Here is a 26935-nt window from a genome sequence, read left to right as displayed (position 1 = left end):
GTTCCCCATCTCGTGAAGACTGGTTGCGGAGGTAAACTAAGCTCAGGCGCACCTTCCTGGAATTTTCGAGTTCGAGAGGGAGATTTCAGAAATATCTTCTTTGTGTTCGAAACCAACCTGTCCACTTCTGGGTGCAACACTAACTTCTTCGGCGATTCTGTGCATTGCGTGGGCTACACATGTGATATGAAGCATATTTGGGAAGAGAATTTTCAATGCTATGGCAGCCTTCTTCATATAGGGAGCTGCATCACTAATAAAAAGTAACACGTCATCATGATGTACACCATCTGGCCAGAGCAGAAGTAGGGAATTTGAAAATAACTGAGCTATTGACGAACCATTGGCTCTCTCTAGTTGTTCTGACGTGAGAAGAAATGGCGAGGATTCTCCGCATGTAGGTTCCATAGTTCCTATGATGACGTTGGCTATGTAGCGTCCCATACCGCCAGTACTTTCATCTATTGAAATCCAGATCTTCTTTCACACCAACTTCAGCACGAATTCTTTGCAGAGCTTCTTCGTAGCAGACGCTTAAATATGTTTTCCGCAGCATAGATTTCGACGGCAACGTTTCTTTAGTGTATTTCTCCACGAATTTCCTCAGCGACTTGTTTTCCACTTTCCAGAAAGGTATTTCTGCTTCCATGAAAGCTTTGCACAGTTCAAGAAAAAACTGAGATTGCCTGCTGGATGAAGTGCCCACTGTTCAAATTAGGGATATCTTCTTCTGTCCGATTATTTTAGCAACTACAGATTTATGCTTTGCTGTTGACACATGCTGAGATATAAAGTATTTTTTCTCATGGTTGATTGTTTTTTCATATACCTTGCAGAGAAGAATAGTACAGTCTGTCGAAAATGTGCTTTCACCAAATTCACGCACGTAACCATGTAACTTACCACTTTCCCTCCAAAGTGCAGAACTAAACTAAAGATAGAGAACTTGATTTTGGAATCCATGCAAAGGCCCTTGGGCATTATTGTTGTTTCTTGTCAATAACCTCCTGACACGGATGCTGGACGTGATGACGTAATTGTGCAGGTGTTCTGCAACAGGTTTTCAGCAGTCAATCATACACAAGGAAATGTTAACCGAAAGGCAATATCCTAACTCAGCATGAAATACTTTTTTCTCATACTTCTCTCCTTCAGCAATGTTGAAACATGCGTGAGTTCAATATTACTTAAGTAGAAAATTATTCACATAATAAACGGAAGAAAAATAAATGCCAACAACGTTTTTTGGGAGAAAAATAATTTACATACATATTTTTTTTTTAAAAAATGGTCAAATTTCATTGAAAAAGGCAAAAAAGGCATTGTAATTAAAAATAGGCAGTGGGGTCCCAAATAGGCAAAATAGGCAAAATGAAAAGGCTTCTAAAACATTCGAAACAACATAAAAAACGTATATTCGTAAAAATTTTATCAATATATGCAGTAGATAAAAAGAGGCATTTTGCCAAACTTCCGGGCTCTATTTATTACATATTAAATCTTATAAGCTGAGAAAAGAACAAATATCTGTTTACATGTACGGTTTTTGCGGTAACTGAAAGAAAACATTAAAAAAATATAAGGTGTTTTTCTATAGTACATATTTATTTGCATATTTTGGGTATTTTAAAGTGCATGACTATGCGGGCTCTACCCAAGACCCTCAAAGACGAGTTTCTGAAGCAGTAATTTATTTGTTCAATAAAATCAGTGAATCGCACAAGTAATAATCCTTTGTTAAGGATGATAAACAACTATTATCGCTAACAATATAATTGTTGATAGATTAGTTTGTTTCCATGGGAAGTGTTCTGTGCGTTGTGAAACTAATTTTAGAATCCTGGTAAGGCATGAAAATATAACGTTCTTCAATCAGCTGAATTAACATTGTAACTTGAGTTACCTTTAAAAGCTTGCAAGTTTAGATGTGCATACTGTTCCACAATCTTCTCTAACTTGCAGAATTATACCAAAGAATCATGGAGTCGTCAGAAGACGTGTGCAAATTGGATGAGTTGGTCCAAAGATTCACGTGGCCCGACTACCTGGTCTTCGTTTTGCTGCTTCTGGTATCAGCTGCCATTGGTATCTACTACGGGTTCTTCGGAAGCAGACAAAAGACGACCAGCGAGTTCTTGGTCGGAAACCGTCAGATGGGCACTTTTCCAATGGCGATGTCACTCGTTGCAAGGTAAGTCTCGAATATAGTGTTTCCTGCAATTCTCCTAAACTGCAAGCTTTGGTTAGACTTTTGGTAAGCTGTGATAAAGTTAGCATCAAGTTCAACTTCTCCCATAAGGCACTGCATTTACTTGCATCAGTGGTTCTCAGCCTTCATGAGCCCGCTGTCCGGTAAATTCGTTTGTTAGAAGTCTACGGCCCTTATCCCGACAATTTCGCTCATGAATAGCTTTTTGATTTTTCAAGTTTACATGTTAATTAATATGTACCCTTGAAATGTCATATTAATACATACGTCATGGTAAAATCATACAGTGTATTAGTTCCATTATGTATAGGCTTCTTGACAAATGTAAAATTTGGTTTGTGTTAGATGACAACGATTGGATCTAATGGAATATTTTGGTTTCCTCTGCACAATATCATTAAATTAATTTGCTAAGTGCTGATTTTCATTGGCATGTTCCATTTCTGACACAGAAAAGTTTAAATTAGTCAGAATATTTGAATTCAAATATACAGGGTGACACAGAAAACGGGAACTTTTGAAAAACCCACCAGACACCAGAGAAATCAGATAAAAAACATATATTGACAGAAATTGAACTGTTACAACTTGCCATTTAAGATACAGTAATCCACAGTATCACTTTTTGAAAATTACATCCTTTAGATGGAGTCCTTTGCCAGCTCTGCATTCTTGCAATCTGCCATTGAGGTCCCTCATTGATCGCTGCAACATTTCGTTGCTTCAATTCATCCCTTGTTCTTGGCCGAGACGTGTACACCTGACTCTTAAGGTGGTCCCACAAGAAGAAATCACATACGGACAAATCCGGGGATCTTGGTGGCCAGGGAATGTCACCAAATCGAGAGAGAACACGATTACCAAACAATTCTCGCACAGTTGTCATGAACTGCTTTGAAGAGTGCGCTTTCGCACCATCCAGTTGAAACCAGGCTTCATGAAGTTGTGGGAACCTGTTAAATGCAGTTGCAGAAAAAGTTTTCAGCATCTCAACATACCGCTCCGAATTGAGTCACTGTGCTCTGTTCTTCATCCATCTCCAGGAAGTAATTTCCAAAAAGTGATACTGTGGATTAATGTCTCTTAAATGTCAAGTTGTAACAGTTAAATTTCTATCAATATATGTTTCTTATCTGATTTCTCTGGTATCTGGTGGGTTTTTCAAAAGTTCCCGTTTTTCTGTATCACCCGTTATTTGTTAATAAAACCAAATTGACCGTAATGCCCGTTCATTAACCTCCGTTAGATTGTTTGATCTCTAACCGCCACTCTAGAGAAAGCATTTTCTGTTATGGCATTCAAACTCAAACCCGAGCGAAAGTTAGTTGCCAGCTTGGGCTGCAAGTCTCTTCACCCTTCCGGCTCTAACTTGAGAAAGACCCAACTGACGAGAAACGATTTCCTTTTATTGCTGATGAACCCCGAACGAAAGGCCATTTTTTCAGGTGGTTGCCAGCTCAGGCTGCAAGTCGCAAATTTCACGGTTGAGAAACACTGGTGGGGCATTCCACGAAAAGTGGTCCTGCTCCATGTAACGATTAATGTGGAAATTATTATTGTTTTTAATTGCAGTAAGGCTTAGATGTTTGTAAATACATATAATTTACACATTTCACCAATAAAACTTACTGGCATCTGCAGCCTACATGCTTCACAGACAAATGAAGTCAAATTTTGCTACATTTTTAAAGCGTCACGCACTTAACGCACTTTTGTTGATGCTTTTTAGGCATTCAGCCTGCAATCATACTATTTTTTTTTCATTTGTTAGCAGACACCACAAAGTACTTCATAATCCTATGAAATCAGTTCTTGTGAATATTTTAATCCAATGTCATGTCTAGAACATTAAATTTTCTGTGTAAAATGTCACACACGTAACGCTGGAACTGTCTTTCAAATGTTCTTAATGGTGCTTCACTTTTTACTGTCAGGAGACGCCAAGAAGTCTGAGATTTTCTGATCATTCACTCGGAACAAAGAATTAATGAAATCCAACACAGATGGATGGAGGAAGGTGGAGTGGTCAGTCTCTAATTCTCACTGTTAGATGAGAACCTGAAAAAATTCTTGCTTAGAAACATGAAAAATCGCGCGGAACATTGCCTGATTTTTTACTAAAATTGTACAGGGTGGCGCACGAAATGATCCACCATTTTGTTGTTGAATAAAAACTATATTATAAAGAATCTCTCAATGAAACATAAATGACACATAGGTTACAGTTTGGAAAAACGTACTACTGCAATACATGCTCAATATGGCCATCGTTTTGACTTTTAACCTCAGTCAAGCGAACACTAATATTTCCAATTACCCTACGGCACATGGGTTCCGTAATTTCACTGCAAGCTTGAACAATAAGTCTTCGCAGTTCCATTAAATCTTGAGGATTTTTTCGAAAATCTTGTCCTTCAAAAAAACCCAAAGAAAATAATCACAGGGGTTGAGATCTGGGCTATATGCGGGCCAGGATTGTCCACCAGCGAAACGATCAGGAAATCTGTTTGAAATTACACGAAGATTGAAAATGTCGTGCAAAAAATCCAGCACAATATTTGCTCTGTGTGGCCTTGCACCGTCTTACATAAACCACTGCGTATTGAACAGTAAAGCTGTGGCAAGAAGCTGTGGAATAAAACAATTGCGGAGCATGGTCAAGTAACGTTCACTGTTTACTGTCTCCTCAAAGAAAAAGGGTCCGATCAGATCATGACTGGTGATAGCGGCCCAGACCGTAACCTTCGGTGCATGGCTAACTTTTTCATGAAGCACTCGTGGATTCTCAGCTGCCCAAAAGCGCACATTTTGTTTGTTAACCACACCATCCAAATGGAAGTGCGCCTCGTCAGAAAACCACACGTTGTACAGTGTTGCATTGTTACTCTCGGCCCAATTAGCGAAGGTCAATCTCTTCTGTTTCTGTTCATTTGTGAGTTTTTGCACCACGGTGATCTTTTTCGGTTACGTGTGGAGATCACTTTTAAGAATCCTTTGAACAGAACGTCTTGATATCCCAAGTTGTGTTGCTGCTTTTCTGGTCGATTTGCCAGGACTTCTCTGTACAGCGACGCGGACGGCTTCAATATTCTCAGACGAACGCACGGGTTTACGACGATCACCACCGAGTTTGGAAATGTGCACGAAAGCGCCTCTGAGTCCCCACAACACTCTTTGTTTCGGCGAAAAATAGCACAGTTGCTGATCGCTGTTCCGGTAAGTCTTCCTTTGTCCGCCATTTTGTATACTCTAGCCCCCTGGGGACAGGTGGATGTACTACGCTTCAGTTTTCATCACACGATATTTCCAATGACTACTGCAACTGCTGTTGGCACACATGACGTCATTCCTCATCTCAGATCTGAAAGAAACAAAAAACAAATGGTGGATCATATCGTGCGCCACCCTGTATATAATTAAAAAATGAAAAAAGCTAATATGCAATCTGTTTTAACCAATTGTGTAAATAAATATGCATGAAAAACATAAATGTAATGAGTCAAGGAAAAGGGCAATGTACCTCTTCCTCCCTACAGAAAGGATTCACGGTTTTCAGTCCGTTTCCCCACTCAAGTTTTGCTATACAGCAGGAGGCCTTAGAAAGAGCGCTTCGTGGGCTAATAGCAGACGTCGCTCGCACACTGTTGCCGATACTCTCGTGTCGTCTGTTCCTCAGCCGAACAAACAGGCCGAGGTAGAAAGAGGCAGAGGTCACTCACCCTTCCAGAAGGGTGCAGCGAGCTAGCTGTGACAACCGGGCTCGCTCATTCACGGACCTGATTGGTTCTCGCAGACACACCCCCATATTGTCGTCTGCTGCAAGCCCGCGAAGCGATCTTTTTAAGCCCTCATGGAGTATAGTGACGTTGCAGTGCACATCCTGTCCTAAAATCTCAATGTTGGGAAAGAAAGAATAGGTACAAATACGTAGTCATTAGTTTTGATGATTTTAAAGCAAAAAATTACTGCATATACAGAGTGTCCGAAAAGTCACGCAACCCGGTGTTTATGACTGTATAACGGAATAGGAAACGGAATGAGAAGAAACGATTTCTGCCAAGAGAATACCCTGTATATTGGGAAAATTTAGAGAGACAAACATATGTAAGAACATGCATGTTTTAATGACAAATAAGCAAAGTGTTGCCAAAGGCGGAAAAAAAATATTTGCAAATCGTGTATATTGATGCACAGAACTCACTGAGGTAAATTATTGCAACATTTCACAATACCAACGAACAATTTGGATGGCCATCTAATGAATTTGACAGAAAAAGAACTTTGACGAAGTTTCAAAAACATTGCAGAAGGGAATAAATGGGCTGTTCCAAAAATCGATGTTTTCACAATATTACGAGGGACACTGGCAACACTGTTGGTGTCACGTGTCACTAACAGATGTGTTTCACCTCAGGCTATCACACTAAGGCACTTTTAACGACAAAGGAGAAAGTTTGTTATTCTCGAACATATACAATAAATTACACACACCTTGCAACCCTGAAATGTGGATATCACTACAAATTAAAGCAAATGTTTGAAGTGTCCACCATTTTTTGGATACATAAGTTGGTTCGCTTGATCATGTTCTCAGATACCTTCCTGAGGGTTGCAGCACCGATATTATCAATTTCCTGTGTAATGTTTCGTTTCAGCTCCTCCAATGTTCTGGGTCCCGTTTGGTATACTTTCCCCTTTAAGTAACCCCACAGAGAAAAATCTCCAGATGTTAAATCGGGCGAGCGACTGGGCCACAAATCCTTGGATATTAGACGATCACCAAAAAATTATCTCAGCATACGAAGAGATTCATTAGATGTATGGCAAGTTGCTCCATCTTGTTGTAGCCAAACATCACGTTCGTCTTCTTCCAGGAGAGCAACGAATTGCATTATGAGATCCCCGTACACAGCAGTATCCACTGTTGTCTCAAAGAATAACGGTCCCACAATACGACGTCGCGATATTTCACACCATACACCGATTTTCGGAGAGTGCAAGGGTAGTTCATGCAACTGATGTGGGTTTTCTGTCGACCAATGCCTGGAATTTTGGCTGTTGACATACCTATCCAATTGAAACCACATTTCAGGGTTGCAAGGTGTATGTAATTTATTGTATATGTTCGAGAATAACCAACTTTCTCCTTTGTCATTAAAAGTGCCTTAGTGTGATAGCCTGAGGTGAAACACATCTGTTAGTGACACGTGACACCAACAGTGTTGCCAGTGTCCCTCGTAATATTGTGAAAACATCGATTTTTGGAACAGCCCATTTATTCCCTTCTGCAATGTTTTTGAAACTTCGTCAAAGTTCTTTTTCTGTCAAATTCATTAGATGGCCATCCAGATTGTTCGTTGGTATTGTGAAATGTTGCAATAATTTACCTCAGTGAGTTCTGTGCATCAATATACACGATTTGCAAATATTTTTTTTCCACCTTTGGCAACACTTTGCTTATTTGTTATTAAAACACGCATGTTCTTACATATGTTTGTCTCTCTAAATTTTCCCAATATACAGGGCATTCTCTTGGCAGAAAGCGTTTCTACTCATTCCGTTTCGCTATTCCGTTATACGGTCGTAAACACCGGGTTGCGTGACTTTTCGGACACTCTGTACTATCGGGAAAATCCAATACTTTTGTTGAGGGTGTCTAAATGCTTATCCAAACATTCATACAAGAATCTTTATACCGTAAAACAACTTCAAACTTAAAAGAAGCCGACAATTGATTGCTGACAATAGAACTTTCCAAATTTCTTATATTAGTTAACATTTTAAAGCATTGTTTCTCAATCGCCGGGCCCAGGCATCAACTGTATCTGGCCACAAGAGGTTCTCCTGAAATTTGATATTTTACTTTATGCACCATTAACAAATTTTCGTTATGGAAATATTGTAATTGGAAATTTTGGGTATGAGTTCGTATGAGTTCTTGTTTTAAGTCTACTTATGTTTATTAGATAGGCTAATCAGGACTGAACCTACAGTTTATAGTGGAATTCGAACCACTATATACCTCCACTGGGTATCAACCAAGAACTCCTTGATTAAAAGATGATGACGTTACCACCACGCAATTCGGGAGACCCTGAATTTTGTCGGTGTTCAAAATGCAGCATGCCAATGAACATCATTACCAGAGAGGATTATAGAGAGTGATACCGAAGCGTCGGTTCCTTTGATCTTCGTGTCCCTCGCGTGGCGGGCAACGTGATTGGTGGACGGATTTTGAGTGCAGCGCGCCTGCGCAGCTGCAGGTTTCCCCAATGTTTGGCGCGTGCACTGTTCAAAGTTTCTGCGGTAAAAGTGTTGTTTGAAGCAGCACAATGCGGAAAAGAGGGTGGGTTTGGTGTTCTGCAATAAATTGCAAGAACAATGGAGGAACAAAAGATGAACAAGGAAAACATATAAGTTTCTTCCGCTTACCAAGGAACCAGAAAGGTGTTTTCTTTGTATATTCATGCACAGAACAGAATGTTTCGATAGTTGCACAACGCTTAATTTTGATCGTCAATAACATGGAAACTGTTAGAAATATCCTCACCTTTTTTTTATATTATAATGATCCGTCCACTGGCGTATTTTTAAAATATTTCCCTTGTTTGTCACTGTCATATAATGTCATCAAGAAATTAATAAATATCGCATCCAGAAGTGTATATTGATATTTTATATTTTACAAGTCGAGGAAATGAGATCTACCAAAAAGTTGCCTTGATGTGATTTATTGCTGGATATAATTAGGTAAATACCATGTCCACGTTCCAAAAGGAACACCTTTTAAACTCTTTGTACGAATGAGGATATATCATTCTATGGAAAGAATGAATAAAGAAACTTCTCCAAGAGACCTTGACACAAAAAGAAAGTTTCGTAAAAAAAAATATTATTTTTTTAAAATCCAATGATAAATTTGTGGCCAAAATCGCTTGTGAAAACTAATGTAAGTAATGTACATTATTTTTTTTGTCGGCCGCGGTGGTCTATTCGGTAGGGTGTCTGACTGCCACGCGGGAGACGCGGGTTCGATTTCCGGGCTGGATGATTTAAGGTTGGAATTGTTCCTGCCTTGTACCCCTATAACATGACTCCAGGGCTCACCCAGCCTCAAATCAATGGGTACCTGGGTGCAGCCATGGTGAATAAAGGCGGTAGAGCGTGGTGTTCATCACACCACCTCCAAAATGGCCGAGATCGAGAATGTGTGGGACCCCGTACTCACGTTCCCTAAATGTGCTTTCGCGGCTTGGTGCATATGCACATACATTATTATTTGCATTGCAATTACAATTATTATTAACTAGTCTTTTTATTACCATTATTAGGGAAAACTAGTTCACAAGAGCATCCGCATTGCGAGAGGAGCAAGTAAGGAAATTTTAAAATCTATTTTTGAAAAATGGTAAAGATTATCTTAATAAGGAACAATATTTTCATTGTAACATGTAGAAATTCTGTTGTAGTCAGAATGAGCTACAAAATTGTTACTACATAAATTTTTGATTTTTTCAAATCGAAAACAATATCAATTTAACAGGTCTTGAACACTTGCAAAATATTATTAACTTTTAACATTGTGCAAATACTAGTGGTCCATACAAACATAAAAGGCACAACTTATTAGCGTAAATTTTTAATGTGACGAGTGAATTCATCCTTTTTTGCCCTCCCTGTCGATGCCTTTTGGAGGACGAGTTCCAGTATCTGCAATAGCAAATAAAAATCAGTAAGCGTTCATACACAATTATATTTAAAGGCAGAAAATTGTAATGAAAAATCACGAATTGCCTACCAGAAAACGAAATACACACATATGAAACTACCACACACGTAGAAATTATATAAGAAATAGTAGATATCATATATAATTAAAACGAAGAGAAAGATAAAAATGCTTGTATGAAATACGAAGCTTGTTCCTGTATCAGTTTGCCTTCGTTCAGTGACTGGTGCATATCAAGTCGCACTTAGTCCCATGAACGAGACAGTCGTATGATTTCAAGACGACAGTCGATATTCGGCATCAGTTTTCCATAAAACTAATTCCATCTTGAATATCGTCTTTCGTGAGCCTACTCTTTTTTTTTTTTTTTTTTTTTTTGTTATTGTACTTCTTACTTCATAGTTCCACCTTGCCTGTTCTCCAGATAATTTATTTCAATCCAAGAGTAAGGGGAAAATGCGCACTGACCCCACTCTGGTTGCGCCACTCATTCAATCATACTTTGCAATAAGCTGTAGATTTTATTCCGCCGAATGTCATATTTTTATTATTTTTTTTATTATTCTTTCACTAAAAATCATTTGTAGGAAATAAGTAGGACAGAATTTGCAAATGCAAAGAAATACTCATTATCATATAATAATATTTCTACCAAGCATGAAAATCTGCATTTTAGTCTGCCACTTTCCTTGTATCTAAAAACACTAAAACCAATTTTTGAAAAAGACTAGATATACATATGTGAATCCATTGTACTGTGCATTTTTCCATTGTTCTGAAATTATTTTACCTTCTATGCTATTTTTATTATTATTTTTTTCGTTCAATACTATGTAAAGGGTATGTTCTGAACAATGAATATTTATGTATATGGTTGGATGTATATATGTTTCTTTCCTGCAGTACTTCACTTATTATCTTGTGTGTATAAATGCGTTTGTGTGTGTGTTTATATGTAATCTACACTCTTATATGTTTATTATTTGAATTATGAATTATGTAAGCTTTCCTGTAATTGGAGATTCTCTCTGTAGGAAGCAAACGAATAATTAAATAAATAAATAAATCATGGTCACGATATATGCGCACATTTTGAAAAGCCTATCAGGCAACTCAGTGAAAGAAAAAGGTCAAAAAAATTCTGTAAATCACAACGCAAAGTATTACGCGTATGCTTTAACATTACAGGCAACTGGGATGCACGCGCCCAGCTTTGCGAGTGCTGTCGGAGCTAGGGTTGCCAGACATTCCTCTTTTATCTTTAACTTCGATGCTTCTAATTGAAGTAATATCCAACATTAAACCACATCGTTTGTGAACTCAATAGATAGTTCACACATTTAAAATGAAACCCGTTTTGTTACATCTTCCGTCAAGCATTGTTGGAGCAACCACGGGAGTAGATTTTCTTGCTACTCTTTCGACCGCGGCAAACATAAGCGTCAGACACAGCGGCAACCATGCCAGCGTAAGCTCCTCCTGAGTTAGCACCCACTGTCAGTACTTACCAAATGAATTTAATGTTGTCGGCCTCAGGAAACTAGATATTTCATCAGATTCAGTGGTTGACAACTAATTTAAACCTAATTTTATATTTGTCAAGAAGCGTAGACGTAATCGAATTATGATTATGACAGTTTATTATTTAATATTTAATTTCAAGTGTCCATATTAATGTATAAAGTTTACAAAAACAGAAAAGGTTCTTGGGAGTAATGTTGCGATCTGAGCATTGAAATTTGAAACAAGAATTTACCGGGTTGGGGTTTCACGAAGGTTAAGAGCCAGTGTCTTAAAAAGGTATTACACAAGTTCAGTTTAAAATTTTCATTTGTTTCTTTACTTCGTGGAATTTACTATGATTATCAAAACTATATACAAAACTGTGTATTAGAATATGAGTATTGTTTAAAAAAATATTTTTTACAGTTTTATGTCCGCGATCACATTGTTAGGAAACCCAGCGGAGATCTACAACTTCGGTACCCAGTTCTTCATGATCGTCGTCGCATATATTCTTGTGACTCCCGTAACGGCATACGCCTTCTTGCCCGTTTTCTACAACCTACGCCTGACAACAGCTTACGAGGTACGTCCGTATGTTCATGAATTAATATTACGCTTTATAATGCTGTGTTCAATGTAAATTTCCTTCAAGGCGTTCTTGATTGAGTCATCGAGTGAGTTGAGGCTCCATGTTATGCGCATGGTTAAAAGGGATTGTGCCTCCATACGTAAGCGGATCTAGATTTTTTCTGGGAGGGGCATAAACATACTCTCTCTAACTTTTATTCATATCAATTCCCAGAACCCCTAGATTATACTGTGATGGCATTAGCAGATTTTTCCGTAATACATGTTCTTTTACGTTATTTGTATTGACAATGATTACAAAAAGGGATTTAAGCTTGACGTTCCAAAGCAAAAGTGTCACAACATAGAAAATATTAGACATAGAATTCTCTCACTTTGTGTCCAACCGTTAAAGTTATTAATTGTAACCAACAATTCCCTGATTCGATATCCAGTGTCAACTTTTTTAGGGTATAAATCTTCTTTCGAATTATGTATATGTGCTAAACTTTATTTTAGTTTTTAACTATCCGGAAAAGCATTGCTCGTTGTAGTATAATGCCATCATTTCTTCTATAATACTTCCGGTTAGGGAGGTCCCGTGCCCCTGTGCATCTTTCTCTAAATCCGGAAATGCATCCATATCAGGTGAAGGGTGTAAACAGGGTTTATCCAGAATTTTCCATATGGGGTTGTTAATATTGTATTTAGGGGGAGAAAATTTTATGGGGTTGTAAAAAAATCACGGGGTGTAAATAGCCCGACAGTGCTGACACAATCATATCTTTAATAAAGTCAATTAAATCAAATATTCCACAAATACTGCCATGAGGATATTCCTCAGGCAATACAACACAATGGGTGAAAACCGGATTTGTTACATGAATATGAAATGTAAGAAGTTCCTGAGACCAAAAAGACAATTAACATTCCAGGAAAAACTGTTTCTGCACTTGAAGAAAAGACAATGGTTTGGTAAGGTCATAAGGCGTGTTCCGTTACCGGACGTCGCAAATTATGTGCTGAATAACTAACTCGCTGTCCCACGGAATTTCAAACCTTTCATGGGTGCAGTATTTTTTGTATACAACCCGCACTATAATCTACAGAAGTCAGACAATAGCAAGTCGGCAATTGATGTCGAAAGAAACTACAAATGCATATTAATTTGGTTGGCAGAGAGACTAAAATACCAACCTCATATTTTTGTGTCTTTCGCTAATCACTACGTTAGAGATAAATGACAATGATGAATGGATACTCACAAATATACACCATGATCCGGTCAGGACACGAACCCGGATCGTTCGGTGGTGAGATCAACATGCTAGATCACCGAGCCAGCATTTAACAAAATGTCCTCTGGTCTAGTCGACATCCAATATCTGACAACTCGGAAACACAACATATACAAAGATAAAATTCGGAGCGCAATTCGGCTTCCGCCAATCCCACTGCAGAGTACAAAACCAGCCATGTCTCTTAAATGATCGAACAAAAACACATACAGGCATAGGTAAATAGTAGAACTCTCCCGTGTTTGCACATAGTGTAGGTTTGTTTCCACATGATAAAACAAACACACACACACCAAATCCATCTTCAAAACAATCAACCTTCTTTTTCAAAGGTATTTTCATTCCTCATAATTTTTCAGTAGTCATAGTACGTGTAAGTGAAAATGTACGGTACAGGTAAAACAGAACTCAAACTGGTAATAAAATAGCGAAGGTAACTTTTTCTCTTGACAATCTTTGTCAGAATGGTTAGCAAAGTGCACTGTACAACATGTTGTAGTTCTGGGGTAAAGACGGAATGTGTGTTCGTTCCATTAATTAATTCACAGTTCCTCACTCATCTATGTCGCGATTAATGTAGAGATGTGGAAACGCGAAGTAAATTATCCAAAAAAAGTAGAAATAGCAAATTTTCTATCAGCACTTCCGACTGAAATGTCTTCAAACATCAAATTGCTTACCCAAAAAATCCTTAAGAGTAAAGAATCCTATTACTGTTCAAATCCCTATTCCTTATTTGAATCTGAACCCATCGACTTTGTTTAACTTGTAATGTATGAGGTGTGTGAGAGTGGAATACTGGAAAAATATTATTTGTGCAAATTGATTAACATAATATTTTTATTTATTGGCAGTATTTGGCACAACGTTTTAATAATTGCACCAGACAACTGGCCTGTGGAGTCTTTCTGTGTCATATGGTAAGTTTTCTCGTTTTTAGAAACTTACTGTTTTCCTTCATTAACTTGTATCTATAGATAAAGAGTAATGAGGCAAATGAATATTATATTGTGTATATATTACACGCTGCTGTATTGTGCAACGTTGTAAATAATGACAATAATAACTGGTGTTCAATTACTAATGCTACTTAACTTTAAAAAATCATAATTAATGTTATCATATTGAAAAAGCTACAGATAAAACATAAAAATTGATTTCTTAATGCTAATGATGATTTGTTTAAATTCTCCTCAATTTCTATGATCTACGTATGCTGGAAAGTGGCATCGTTCGTTTCAAGTTGCAAAAAAGCGGAAAGCTTGTTATTTGTATTGTTAATAACAGAAATAAAGTTCATTTACTTAGTATTCGAACAGAATAACCAAAGCAAAAACTGCATCAGATCGAAAAAAATACACGGGGGATGAGTGTAGATGAGTGTGAGGGTGTGTACTAATTGAAGCTACTGTTTTAATTTTATTTTCAGATCTTATACATGCCTATAGTTGTATACGCACCTGCTTTGGCATTAAGTCAAGGTAAGTTTTTCGTGAAATACAGCTAAATGATTATTTTCAATATATTTTGATAAAATGGTCTATCTGCGTAGACCATTTAATCAAAAGGTGGCATTAAGATGCTGTCCCCAAGGTGAAACGAACTTTGTAGGTTAGGTACCAAACATTTTTAGCGAAGTTTGTTTCAAACTGTGTACATGAGGTTAAATAGAACTAGAATGAAACTTAAACTGAATCCAGACTACATTCAGAACTCGAAATGAATCAATGTACACAGTTGCACATGTAAATTTGATTTCTTTGTGGTTACAACGGGAATCGAATCCGGAACACCTTCATTACAAGATGACAGCATTACTACTACACTTTCAAAATAAAAATATTGTACTGGTGGAGGATGGTGATATTGTACAGCATATACTCACCTTGAACTTTGGTTTCCATATATTCCGACAAGAAGAAATTGATTTTCCTGTACGTATGTGATGCAAGAACATTATATTTTATTTTCTTTGTCTTGTTTTGTCATGTTGAATGATTGCGTAAAGGCTTATGAATTAACTCGTGCACAGAAAACATCCTGCATATATTGATATCTTATCTCATGTTTATAAATAGTAGAAACAAGTAAATGCCAAAACTGTTCATAAGTTCATGAGGTCAACACTATATTCGCGTGTACGTTATAGAGGATTTCGGCATTCATATCAAAATTGCAGGTTAATGACAGCCACCCCTGTACACGAACGGATTATTTGGCTACAGCCCTTAATCGTAGGCACAAGATGGTTAATCCGCCACTGAACCTTTACCGCAGAGTTCACCTGGATGTGTGTTATAATCGGCAACGTACAGTTAACGGCAAAGACAGGAGTAGGCAAACTGCCCATTGCTATTTTTATTATTTTTTATTCCACATCCTGTGTTATTAATAAAATAAAAAATGGTGACGGACAATTCGTTCACTGCTTCTTTTGACGTTGAGTGTACATCGTGACCGCAACAGGATTTTGTTTCATTGCAAAAATAAGCAAAAGTAGATTGCATTGAACATGTACCAAAATTAATATACTATTAAAATGTGCAAAATTAAGCAAAAGTAGCTTGTGTTGAACGTGAACCAAAATTAAGTCAAAGTAGCTTGTGTTGAACGTGTACCAAAATTAAGCAAAAGTAGCTTGTGTTGAACGTGAACCAAAATTAAGTAAAAGTAGCTTGTGTTGAACATGTGCCAAAATTAAGCAAAAGTAGCTTGTGTTGAACGTGAACCAAAATTAAGTAAAAGTAGCTTGTGTTGACCGTGTACCAAAATTAAGTAAAAGTAGCTTGTGTTGATCGTGTACCAAAATTAAGCAAAAGTAGCTTGTGTTGAACATGTACCAAAATTAAGCAAAAGTAGTTTGTGTTGAAAATGTACCAAAATTAAGTAAGAGTAGTTTGTGTTGAACGTGTACCAAAATTAAGTCAAAGTAGCTTGTGTTGAACGTGTACCAAAATTAAGCAAAAGTAGCTTGTATTGAACGTGTACCAAAATTAAGTAAAAGTTGTTTGTGTTGAACATGTACCAAAATTAAATAAAAGTAGCTTGTGTTGAACATGTACCAAAATTAAGTAAAAGTAGTTTGTGTTGAACATGTACCAAAATTAAGTAAAAGTAGCTTGTGTTGAACATGTACCAAAATTAAGCAAAAGCAGCTTGTGTTGAACATGTACCAAAATTAAGCAAAAGTAGCTTGTGTTGAACATGTACCAAAATTAACTAAAAGTAGCGTGTGTTGCACATGTACTATAATTAATATACTGTTAATATGTGTAAAACAGTTATTAATTTATGATGCTTATTCTGTTATTTTTATCTTTTTCGGCAGTTACGGGAATCAACACTTACATTGCTGTTAGTGTGATATTTATTGTGTGCATCTTCTACACATCAGTGGTAAGTATCTCTCTCTCTCTCTCTCTCTCTCTCTCTCTCTCTCTCTCTGTGTGTGTGTGTGTGTGTGTGTGTGTGTGTTGTGTTGTGTGTGCGTACACACACACACACACATCTGACAATATTTCGCCCAACCTTGAGCCCACTCGAAATCCCCTGACAGATGACGAACTCAAAAGTTCCTTTCCTCAAAATCCCAATGTTCGTTCCCTACTGGCCAACGTGTAATTGCACTCCACTCATTAACAGAAACAATAAAGGAAATGAGCATATATTTGCCTCCTGACTGCCATCATCGAGTTTCGCGAAATTAGAACTCCCCCTTTCAACACGCGGGTAGTAGTTTTCCCCCATAATTGATTAAAGGGAAACGTTTTGAATTAATAGAGCCACTGCAATAATCGCATTCAATCAAAACACAAACCCATCCCAATATCGGTATAATGTAGCACACTACGAAGCCAGAGGTTGTAGTATCGAATCCTCGTTAAGACATTGTGTTTGTTTTTTCGTATATTTCATCAATACACGATTCATCCTCATCGACGCGATAAACATGCAAAGGATTAAAAGCGACGTAAAATAACGAAGATATGTATATATTCATTTATGAACAAATTATATGTACGTTTCTGTAATTTTGTACTTTTCTCATTATCGGCCGCTTTTTCAGACAGTTTTGGCTCATCGTGATGATGATGATGAATAAAAATGGGATTGAAGTGATAAAGATACACTCGAAAAGTACAGCAATTACAGAAATTGAAAGTGCAGAGGTTGTGACTAAATATTCTCACAGTAAATCCATTTCAAGGTTCTTCTTTTGTCATTCACACAGCAAATCCATTGCAATATTTCCTCTTTTGTCATTCTCACAGTAAATCCATTGCAAGGTTTCTTCCTTTGTCATTCTCACAGTAAATTCATTGCAAGGCTTCTTCTTTTCTCATTCTCACAGTAAATGCATTGTACGGTTTCTTCTTTTGTCATTCTCACAGTAAATCCATTGCAAGGTTTCTTCCTTTGTCATTTTCACAGTAAATCCATTGTACGGTTTCCTCTTTTGTCATTCTCACAGTAAATCCATTGCGAGGTTTATTCCTGTCACTCTCACAGTAAATCCACTGTACGGTTTCTTCCTTTGTCATTCTCACAGTAAATCCATTGCAAGGTTTCTTCCTTTCTCATTCTCACAGTAAATCCATTGTACGGTTTCCTCTTTGTCATTCTCCCAGTAAATCCATTGTAAAGTTCCTTCTTTTGTCATTTGAACAGTAAATCCCTTGCAAAGATTCCTATTTTGTCATTCTCACAGTAAATCTGATGCAATGTTTCCTCATTTGTCATTCTCACAATAAATCCATTGTACGGTTTTCTTTTTCGTCAATCTCACAGTAAATACATTGCAAGGTTTCTTCCTTTGTCATTCTAACAGTAAATCCCTTGCAAAGATTCCTATTTTGTCATTCTCACAGTAAATCTGTTTCAATATTTCCTCATTTGTCATTCTCACAGTAAATCCATTGCAAGGTATCCTCTTTTGTATGTCTCACATAGTAAATCCATTCCAATGTTTCTTCCTTTGCCAGTCATTCTCCCAATAAATCCATTGCAAAGTTTCTTCTTTTGTCATTCTAACAGTAAATCCCTTTCAAAGATTCCTATTTTGTCATTCTCACAGTAAATCTGTTTCCTCATTTGTCATTCTCACAATAAACCATTGTACGGTTTCCTTTTTCGTCAATCTCACAGTAAATCTATTGTAAGGATTCTTCTTTTGTCATTCTCACAGTAAATCTATTGCAATGTTTCCTCTTTTGTCATTCTCTCAGTAAATCCATTGCAATGTTTCCTCTCTTAACATTCTCACAGTAAACCCATTGTACGGTTTCTTCTTTCGTCATTCTTACAGTAAATCCATTGCAATGTTTCTTCCTTTGTTATTCTCACAAGGACACGACTTGAACTGTATTTGTTTCTGGAATTAAATATGGAAATTTCCAACAATTGTTAATTTTATTTTAAACATTTGTTATATTTAAAGACGGTTATAAATTGCAGAACCAAAGACGAGTACACAGAGAAGCCAAAATGTGTTAATTGACACAAGTATGCTGACTCCAGCAACACATTAAAGTTCATGAACCGATAACAATGCACTTTGATGAATCAATCAATATTCATATAGAGATGCATCAAACGGTATTTTTTTCAGCTGTTATTCCGCTTGATGTACTGTTAATGCATCAATTGTGAAGATCAGACATGAAATTTCGAGTATACCAATTTTATACGATTAACTGTATTAATTTATATACAAAAATGGATTAGACTTCACTTGATGCAATTTAAGTTCCGTGTGATAGGTAATATATGTAAAAAATCGTAATTCAGTACACCTATATAAACAATCTTGGGCAATATGTTTATGTAATGAAATCAATGGTTCATTATGCATTTGATTTCATATTAATGTTTAATTGTCGTTATTTGTAACGATAATAACATAATGTGGGTTTACTATGCAATAAATTCAATTCATAATTGCTAATAAATATCTGCCAATCAAATTCAAATTTTGTTTTAATTGTATGTGCATGGAACTTCACGAAGAGCGATCAAAACTAACGGTGGACGATTAAGATTTTGTAAAAGGTACGGAATAGGGTTTTCACTTTTCTTTCTTTGTTTTTTTTAATATACTGTTCACTTACAGGGTGGCATAAAGGCTGTTATGTGGACTGATACTTTCCAAGTGATCGTGATGGTAGTTTCAATGACTGCTGTCGTCATCAAAGGAGCCTTAGACGAAGGAGGATTTTCTGAAGTGTGGGAACGAAGCGCCCAATCTGGAAGGATCGAATTTTTCAAGTACGTTCTACAGATTTTCACACAGAGCAACACTGATTTTCTTGGTTGTAGAATTAACCTCGGAACTTTATGCTGCAATTCTATAAATAACTAGAATGCACTTATATATAAATATATAATGTAATTCCCTGTATATGTTTTAAAATTGTTCAACAATAATGAATTTACAGTCTCTCAGATAAATCCATGCTTTGAGAACATCTGACAGAAATATTTCTAGGCAATTGCTTTCCATTATTATTATAACAAAAGACTAATAACAATAGGAGATTATACAAATAATTCTGCGTGACAAGTCTTTTGACAATAGCCTTTCTATTTCTTTATCTTTTTGCCCAAAAATGCCCGATATATGTTACTAATTGTTACAGTCTCCCAGCGACTATTCGTGGTAGCATTTATTTTATAGCTGTGTATGTGTGTGGTTCTGGAGCATACTATTTCTTACCTTAGGACTGAGCCGATATCGATATCGTACGGGTTGGATTTTATTAACCGATATCTGTTCATACTTTTGACCGTGTTGATCGTTCACGGGGTTCGCAAAAAAGTCTTGCGACACTTTCGCTGAATCTAATAATCCTCAAAGTTATGCAACAATTATATTATTCGAAGTGTCGTTTGATTTTGTGCAAATATTATGTGAAGAAGCTGTATTTTCTGATTACGTAACAGGTATTTTTGTATAATGATGTAATTTTTAATAGTTTAAAAAACAAAACCCTGCTTATTCAATAGTTACTCACTAATATTATTAATATTTTGAACAACTTTTAATTTTTACGATTTCTATGCATCGGTTCAAAGGGGTATCATTTAAGTGCAAATATATACATGTGTGTGTATTATTTTTCTATACATTGCGTTGATACAAGTCGTGCGATAATGAGCTAATTATGTCTTTCTGTTCATTTCTAGCATTGATCCTGATCCTCGCGCAAGGCACACCGTGTGGTCCTTGTCACTCGGGGGTCTGTTTATTTGGGCCAGTATGTACTGTGCGAACCAGACGCAGATTCAGCGATACTTGACGGTGCCTTCAGTACGTCATGCTAGAAAGTAAATATCACTAACAAATATCTAGTAATAACTATTCTATTTTTGAGCTGTAAGATCGTGTGACAATAGGGTGGTACGGAGACCCGAGATGAGAACGAGACAAAACATTTCGATACTTGGTGAGACGAGACATGTGTCTGTATAAATGAGACTCGTGCACTTTCGACGTGGCCTTCGTCCACATTGTGGATTCCTCAATGCTCTTAATATCTTTGAAGATATCCACATGTACCAGGTGGTTATAATTAAAGTGACGGTGTTCAGAGTGGTACAGCACGGGTTGTAATGAGAGTAGCAGTCTGAAACTTCGTAGATATGCTAATGAAGCAATGCGCTCGCGAATTATGCCAAAAAAAATAGTTCCAATTCTCGCCACCAGGGTAAAAAACGGCGCTGTAAGCAGTCAAAACGTGGAATTTTCCATAACTCTGACGTCAAAGTCGGTGAAATTGCCTAACCATTGTGTGAGCTCCCTGGTTGTTGTTGGTGACGCTTGTTGCTTTTTCCTTTAGTAATGTTCATGTAATTCGAATAGTGAAATTGTAGCGATATTTTATTACAAAGAGTATTGTTTTCTGCGATTTATAGTGTTTTTCCTGTAACTATACCAAGTTTTGACTGCTTACAGCGCCATTTTTTACCCTGGTGGCGAGAATTGGAACTATTTTTTTTTGGCATAATTCGCGAGCGCATTGCTTCATTAGCATATCTACGAAGTTTCAGACTGCTACTATCATTACAGCCCGTGCTGTACCACTCTGAACACCGTCACTTTAATTATAACCACCTGATATTATTGGAGGAAGAAAAACGAATAGCACGTTCGCTTATTTGAAAATTTTAGAACGTAACGTGAGTAGCGTACGCAGGATTTCATCAAGGGGGGGGGGGTTATTTCGAAAACTTTCTACAAATTCACATTACCATTGTTTTATTATACTTTCATTAATTCATTAATAATACTTATAATTAATTAATTAGTTTAATTACTACAAATAATACTACTAATGCAGCTGCTGTTACTACTTATATCACTACTATTATTAAGATCTACATAAATATATTAATGAAAGCAATATAACAAAGTTACATTTTTTGTTTCTTTGTTACGAAATAATTATCTAGTCAACGGTTATTTGTATATGATAGGTGAGACATTTCAAGTGTGAAGAAAATCCATAAAAACAAGCAAATATATTAAATGAATTGAAATAATCAAAATATGAAACTCATTCAAGGAGCCGCGGTGGTCTAGTCGGACAACCTCCTGGGAGATCCGGGTTCGATTCCAGGAATTGGTTGGAATTTATCCAGCCTTGTCTCCGCACCCAGCTTCATATCAATGGCTACCTGAGAGCAACCCTGGGGGATAAGGCTGCAGGAGAATGGTGCTGATCACATCACCTGCAAAGTGGCCGAGATCGAGAATGTGTGGGGCCCACCACAGCACTACGTGTGCCTTCATGGCACTGTGCTATATGCACGGGGAAATTTACATTTATGGAACTCACCCAGGACGATGGTGAAGCGCAAGAATACGTGTTGCTAAATTCCACTGAGTCTATGTTTTCGTTCAAAAGTAAGTTTATAGACATTCCAACACATTTATCACTTCTATGTCATTCACAAAGCACTTCTTCAACATTATTTAATGATGTGGATGTAGACTCAGCATCACTTGAGAGTTCACCAGGGGATGTGAAATCAGTACCGGAAAGAACGTTTGCAATAAGGTCGGCACACTGCGACGAAGCAAGGAATTTTCACAATTCTCGCGAGAGTCACTGCGCGACTTTTTTGCACAAAAAAAAATGCAAAATTGAACTTTACGGCCGCTTAGATTGTGTTTGGAATGTTATGTTTTTCTCCATGCTGCATGGGAATAATAATTCAAATTATTATTAGTAGTAGTAGACTATTATTATATTATTATTACTGTCGCAGATCTTTGACTATAATAAATTAGCCATTTTTAATTATTTCTACAGCCTTTTCCATAATATTTTCAAAGCTCAAGGGGGGATTTAAACCCTGTAACCCCCCTTGCGTACGCCACTGCGTAACGTTATGTGTGTACATGCTCTAATATTGTACAAATACTCAAAATATTATTGTCTATATTCTTATTAATAAACTTGGTAAGTAATATCCGTTTCAAAATAGTTAGTTGGATGTTTCACATAAACAAATTCAATACCGACACCAAATTGGAAAAGCAACATTTACTTCTCTTGTCATCTTTACATTTTTAAACATAATTGAAAAATAATTGTTTTCCTTCATTCCATTCGGAAATTCCTACCTTGCCTCTATAATAAATTATGACTGCATATTTTGAAAAGGGGAAATTCACTTACCGTAGTTTTTGGGGTGAAAATAACCTTTAAGTTCCCTAGCAACGTCAGTTTCCATGGTCAACAACAAACATGGCAAACTCGAAATAATTGTTATACGTCTAAACATTTTATTAAAGCAGCCATGATGTAGATATTTTAGCATTGAGTACCAACAGTAATATCTCGACTGAATCTTCGTATCTAGATGTACTCTTGTTTGAAGCACGTTTTCCTTTAACTAGGAATCAATTCATCTGTGAGAAACAATGTATATTTTTTTGCCCTGAAAACTGGGCATTTTCACCTTTAAAAAAAATGGCTGTGAGTGATTTTCTAATTTTCTTGGCGATTCCATGGGGGGGAGGGTCGTAATGGAGCATTCTTTTGCCTCCGGGGCTTCCTTCATGGAGAACATTTATGTCAGTGAGTCTTTGGGATTGGCGATACATATACTTATATTGAACGAAACAGAAGCACAGTCTCGTCTCGTTAAATACCATAGTAAGCTATACTGTAAGGTCCATGTAAGCTGCAGCGAAACATCAAGCTCTCTTTCACGCACTACACCCATGAAATTGCTTTACTGCAGGTAAACGATGCTCTGGCGCCAAGACCCGCACCCAATATAATACTCTGGTGTCTGTGTATTGTTCCCTGTCCATATGAATTCATGATTGAACCTTCAACCATCTCATATAATCACCGTTCATCCTTGTCGTCGCAATGAGCCAAAAGTAAAATAAAACAAATTTAATGCTACATGAAAATTGCGTCTAAACCAACACTGCTTTATTATTTTAGTTATTCAGACGTAAGAGCGACTTAGCATGCAATGTTAATTTGGAATTGTCCTCTGATGCTTCTAACTACATTTATTCTTACCACACGTTTAGAGAGAGCATATCTTCTCTATATTCCTTTCCCGGATTCTCTGGAGTAAGAGAATGCGAACGCGTTCTGTGCGCATGTTGAAGGGTGTGCGCCTCGTCCAATGAACGCGCGGAGGGGAGGGGGCTCATTCGCGGTCCAGTAGTTCCGTAGTAAACATGTCAGCTCGCGAGTCTAGGGAACTCTGCATTCAGGTGAGCGCCTCATACTGTTGAATGTGTTCGAGAACAACTTGTTTCGAAAGTTTAAAACACATGGCTTTTTTTTTTTTACAAATGTTTAAAACAAAGTGTTTGAAACATGTTTTTCAGACTTGTTTAAAATACACTTTGATACATGATGTTTCATAGTTTGTGGTTATTTGCATGTTTTTTGAAAATGTATGTTTAAATTTTTAATTTTTTTTTCTGTTCTTCGTAGCATCAAAAGACAAATAAACGTGCAATATTATTTGTTATTTGTGTAAAACAATACACTGGCCATTGTTAAGAATAAAAGAAGATATTGGCAGCAGAAAGCGTTTTGCTTTACGGCCGTTACACCGCGCAGCACTTCGTTGCTTTCATCCCGCACACTTCCCCACCTACTCTGGCCCCGCCCACAAGCTTTCCCCTCTGCGCGTCGCTACTCCAGAGAATCCGGAAAAGCAGTATAGTCTTTAGGTGTATATTTTACATGGTGAGGATAGAACAAACGATAGCCTTGTGGAGTAGGCCGTTCGCACCGGATTTATAGTTTCTTTGTTTGAATTGTTGTTTTAAAGTCCAGTTTATGCACAGATAGGCTAATTGGGACTCGATCTACAAGTGAGATCCGAATCACTGTGCAGTGTCCACCACCGGGCATCGAACCTGTGATTTCTGGCAGGGTTGTTAAAGGTCATGGAACACATACATTCTATTGGGTTCCGGTGTAGGACCGCAATCTTTTTTCTCACACAATTTCAATTCGGTCCAGGTTGCTTATTGTTTCATTGAAAAAAGCTCCTGTGTCGTATTTTAATTGATCGTGAAAAACCTTTCCTGGACCGAATTTAAATTGATCCTGGAAAAATAGTTCCTGGACCGAATTTAAATTGATCCGAAAAATGGTTCCCGGACCAAATTGAAATGCTTTAAGTATGAAAAGGTTATATTCTGTCTAGAACTCATTTATCTCCCAGTCCGGGATTGAATTTATTTACAATTCCTGAACCAGGGTTGTCCGAATGAAAGTTTCCTTCTAAAAAGGACATTGGAACGTTACACTGCGGTTATAGAGAACGTAGCGCAGGGAATAAATCGTAACGCCTTTGTTGTCTCAAAAACCTCCCTTCTCGAAGTCATAACGCAATGGACCATATTGGTGTGACGTCACACTGAGTTCAAACAAACCCGTCAAGTGTTACTCCGGCATCCGATTCGAGGAACCGCAGCCAATAGGAGCCGTCGATGAGGTAACGTGAGGCTGCTGTGCTCCCAGCAGCTATCACAACAGGGACGAGCAGTGTTGCTACATCAAGGAAAATTGTCCTTTATGCAAGGAAATTTGTAGCATGAGGCTGTTCATTGACAAACTTTTCCGGTGCCTGTCGTGTCCCTAAATAATTTCGTTCGTCACTTGGTTGTCCTAAGCTTTACATTGCAGCGCGATGTGATGGCTATTCAAACGTTCTTTTCAACGAAAGTAAACAAGCAAGAGAACGAAAACAAGTCTCTGAGCAAGTTACTGGAGAAGTCTGAACCAAGGGAAGGAACGCGCGCGAGAGAGAATGGGGCTACATGGAGCGGGGTAACGTAACTGCAGCGTTTGTGTTTCGCCCACTCCCCCCCATTTTTTTCTATCGTTATGCACGGCCTTGTTCCTTAAATTCTCGAGACAGCCAGCACCTGCCCAGAAATGGATAATTGTTTTACGTCAGGTCCGTAATGAGAAGCAGGGTTGTTGAAGATCCAAGATTCTTCAATAGGACGGGAACCTTTTTTTCTTGCACAATTTAAAATTCGATCCAAATTGCGTATTGTTTCATTCCAATACAGACCCTATTTAAACTGATTCGTTAAAAAGGTCCCTGGACCGTATTTAAATTGATCGGGAAAAAAGGTTCCTGGACCGAATTGAATGTTTTACAGTTAAAAGGTTCTTTACGGGATCACATCACCCCCATCTTCGGCCGTGATCAAGAAAGTGTGGGGCCTGTACGCCTTCATGGCGTGGTGCAAAGCACAGGGGAACACTTTACTTTTTACCTTTTTTCCTGAACCTTTAACAACCTTGATTTGTAGTAAGATCACAGGTTTGTCATAGGTTCGATCCCCACCACCGGCAAAAGGAAATCCGTTCACCTGAAGACATGAAAAGGGACATTCTCTCGAAACATAGTGTTAGAGTAATTATAGTGAAAAGCGCCAGACAATGGAAAATGTCCAATTAACATTACATGCTACATTGTTACTAATGTTCAGAGAATTATCAGAGTAGGTGTTTGTGTATCTATATGGATAGATTTAGCGTTATTGAGTGTACCTATAATCAGGGTGCGAAATACTGGGGGGGGCGGGGGGATTTCCCCCACCAACAATATTTGCCTCAAAAATCCATACCACCAAAAATTCCCGGGGGGAGAGTTTTTGTTATAACAAACAAAAGATAAGCAATTACTTTCAATTTCAAATATACTTTACTAAGATTAATACCCAAAAGAGACACAAATTAGTGTAGTTGTGAGTATTGAATGCGTTCTCTCTGAAGAGATATTTAACAAATCTACATTAATACTCCCAATAAAGGTAAAACAAGAATGCAAGAAAATAACAACTATGAAATCTAATTTATTTATATTAACATAAAGCAAAATAATAAAACCACTTCAACTATTTCATAATTTATTAACATCTTTAACCAGTTACTAAAGGAATTAGTTAGCTGCTTTGCAATATCTGATATGTATAAAAGTAACAAATTAATTTCCTTTATGTAATTAATAATAATATATTCTTAATGGAGTATTATATTTGTACTTTTAATAACATTACAAAAAAGTATATCGTATAATTTTCACATGTTTGTGGGGGAGGGGGTTTGTAGATGAAGAACTTTC

The 26935-nt window shown here is 37.3% G+C and overlaps 1 protein-coding gene across 6 annotated transcripts in view; it reads left to right on the top strand.

Moving 5' to 3' along the window:
- The window catches only part of LOC145981649 (sodium-coupled monocarboxylate transporter 2-like), an 83919-nt gene that overhangs the window by 36265 nt on the left and 20719 nt on the right, over positions 1-26935 (top strand). For all 6 annotated transcript variants that reach the window (XM_083115051.1, XM_083115046.1, XM_083115047.1 and 3 more), the window contains exons 2-8: positions 1963-2191; positions 11868-12027; positions 14164-14229; positions 14739-14790; positions 16638-16705; positions 19419-19573; positions 20492-20632. In XM_083115051.1, the coding sequence (XP_082971177.1) occupies positions 1980-2191; positions 11868-12027; positions 14164-14229; positions 14739-14790; positions 16638-16705; positions 19419-19573; positions 20492-20632 (854 nt within the window). In that variant the 5' untranslated portion in view covers positions 1963-1979. The remainder of the gene's footprint in view (positions 1-1962; positions 2192-11867; positions 12028-14163; positions 14230-14738; positions 14791-16637; positions 16706-19418; positions 19574-20491; positions 20633-26935) is intronic.

This window comes from Lepisma saccharinum, chromosome 29 (genome assembly GCF_977018435.1).
Source record: "Lepisma saccharinum chromosome 29, izLepSacc3.1, whole genome shotgun sequence".
NCBI classification, from domain to species: domain Eukaryota; kingdom Metazoa; phylum Arthropoda; class Insecta; order Zygentoma; family Lepismatidae; genus Lepisma; species Lepisma saccharinum.
This window is presented reverse-complemented; position numbering and strand designations above follow the sequence as displayed.